This window comes from Limulus polyphemus, unplaced genomic scaffold (assembly GCF_000517525.1).
Source record: "Limulus polyphemus unplaced genomic scaffold, Limulus_polyphemus-2.1.2 Scaffold3815, whole genome shotgun sequence".
In the NCBI taxonomy this organism is placed as follows: Eukaryota; Metazoa; Arthropoda; class Merostomata; order Xiphosura; family Limulidae; genus Limulus; species Limulus polyphemus.
This window is the reverse complement of record NW_013669425.1, coordinates 444-1388: the sequence shown is the minus strand read 5'-3', so window position 1 is coordinate 1388 and position 945 is coordinate 444. Positions and strand designations below refer to the sequence as shown.

Below are 945 nucleotides of genomic sequence, written 5' to 3'. Positions count from 1 at the left end.
AGAAAACTGTTTTTGGAAATACTGAATTGACAGCAAGGTGATTTGAGTGTCTCCCGCCATAACGCTTCCTATATGCAAAACGTGCTTATGTTTTTTATGTTTATTACAAAAAAAAAGAAGCTCAAACACGATCTAATTTCAAATAAAGCTTTGTTTGATTAAATGCTTTTTTATTTCTCGCATCATAGATTTTGTCTACTTACTGAATAATTTGCTGAAAAAAATACTGATCTATACATTTCAAATCGAAATTTCACCCTGCAACGCTGGGTAACTCAGCTAGTTAATAATAAAATTATTTTTGCGAGTTAATATTTCATGATTGTTGAGATTTTCAAAACAAGAGAGTTAAAAGCGATTATTTTATAGGTAATAGTTATAACAAGTTTGGTTACCTAACTGGGTAAGACGAAGAGTCATACCTCGTGTTTGCAATTCATTGGTGTCGAGTATATACAAAATTCTACAGGCCTCAGTGATAAACATGTAGATAGTGGCGACAGAACAAGGGGGAGTAAAAGTAAAGTGAAGTGAAAGACAAGTTCGGTCAAAGAAAAGTTAGAAAACGTGAAGTTAGCCATCGTGGGAGTGAACAACCTTAACGGCTAATATTTTAAAGTGAGATTAGCAGTTTGATGGAGATAAGGAGAATAATTAGGTTTTGTGAATAGGTGTTCTTGACTAATTAAATCAGTCTGTGTAGATTTTGAGAAAAAAAAAGACAATTATTGGAAGCTCAAGATACAACTGTGGTAACCCATGAGTAAAAATAGTTCAGCTTGTCAACTGAATTCTAAAGCAATTGAATTAGTCTAAGCGGACTTTGACAAGAAGAAGAGAACTGTATAGTGTTTAAGATACAACTATGATCTCCATAGTGTAAATAATTTTTGTACATATGTTCATCTTGTTTTGAATATATTGTTACGTCTCTGGTCGTTAGTT

General features: G+C 32.6%; 1 protein-coding gene across 2 annotated transcripts in view; it reads right to left on the bottom strand.

The window, feature by feature from the left end:
• LOC106470088 (transmembrane 9 superfamily member 4-like) overlaps positions 1-468 on the bottom strand; it is an 85519-nt gene extending 85051 nt beyond the window's left edge. Inside the window, exon 1 of one of the 2 annotated variants that reach the window (XM_022398654.1) lies at positions 396-468. Coding sequence is in view for 1 of the 2 variants with exons in the window: in XM_022398646.1 (XP_022254354.1) it covers positions 423-440 (18 nt within the window). In the remaining variant the exon portion in view is untranslated. The remainder of the gene's footprint in view (positions 1-395) is intronic. The other variant, XM_022398646.1, reaches the window with a different exon arrangement.
• Between the last annotated feature and the right edge of the window lie 477 nt (positions 469-945).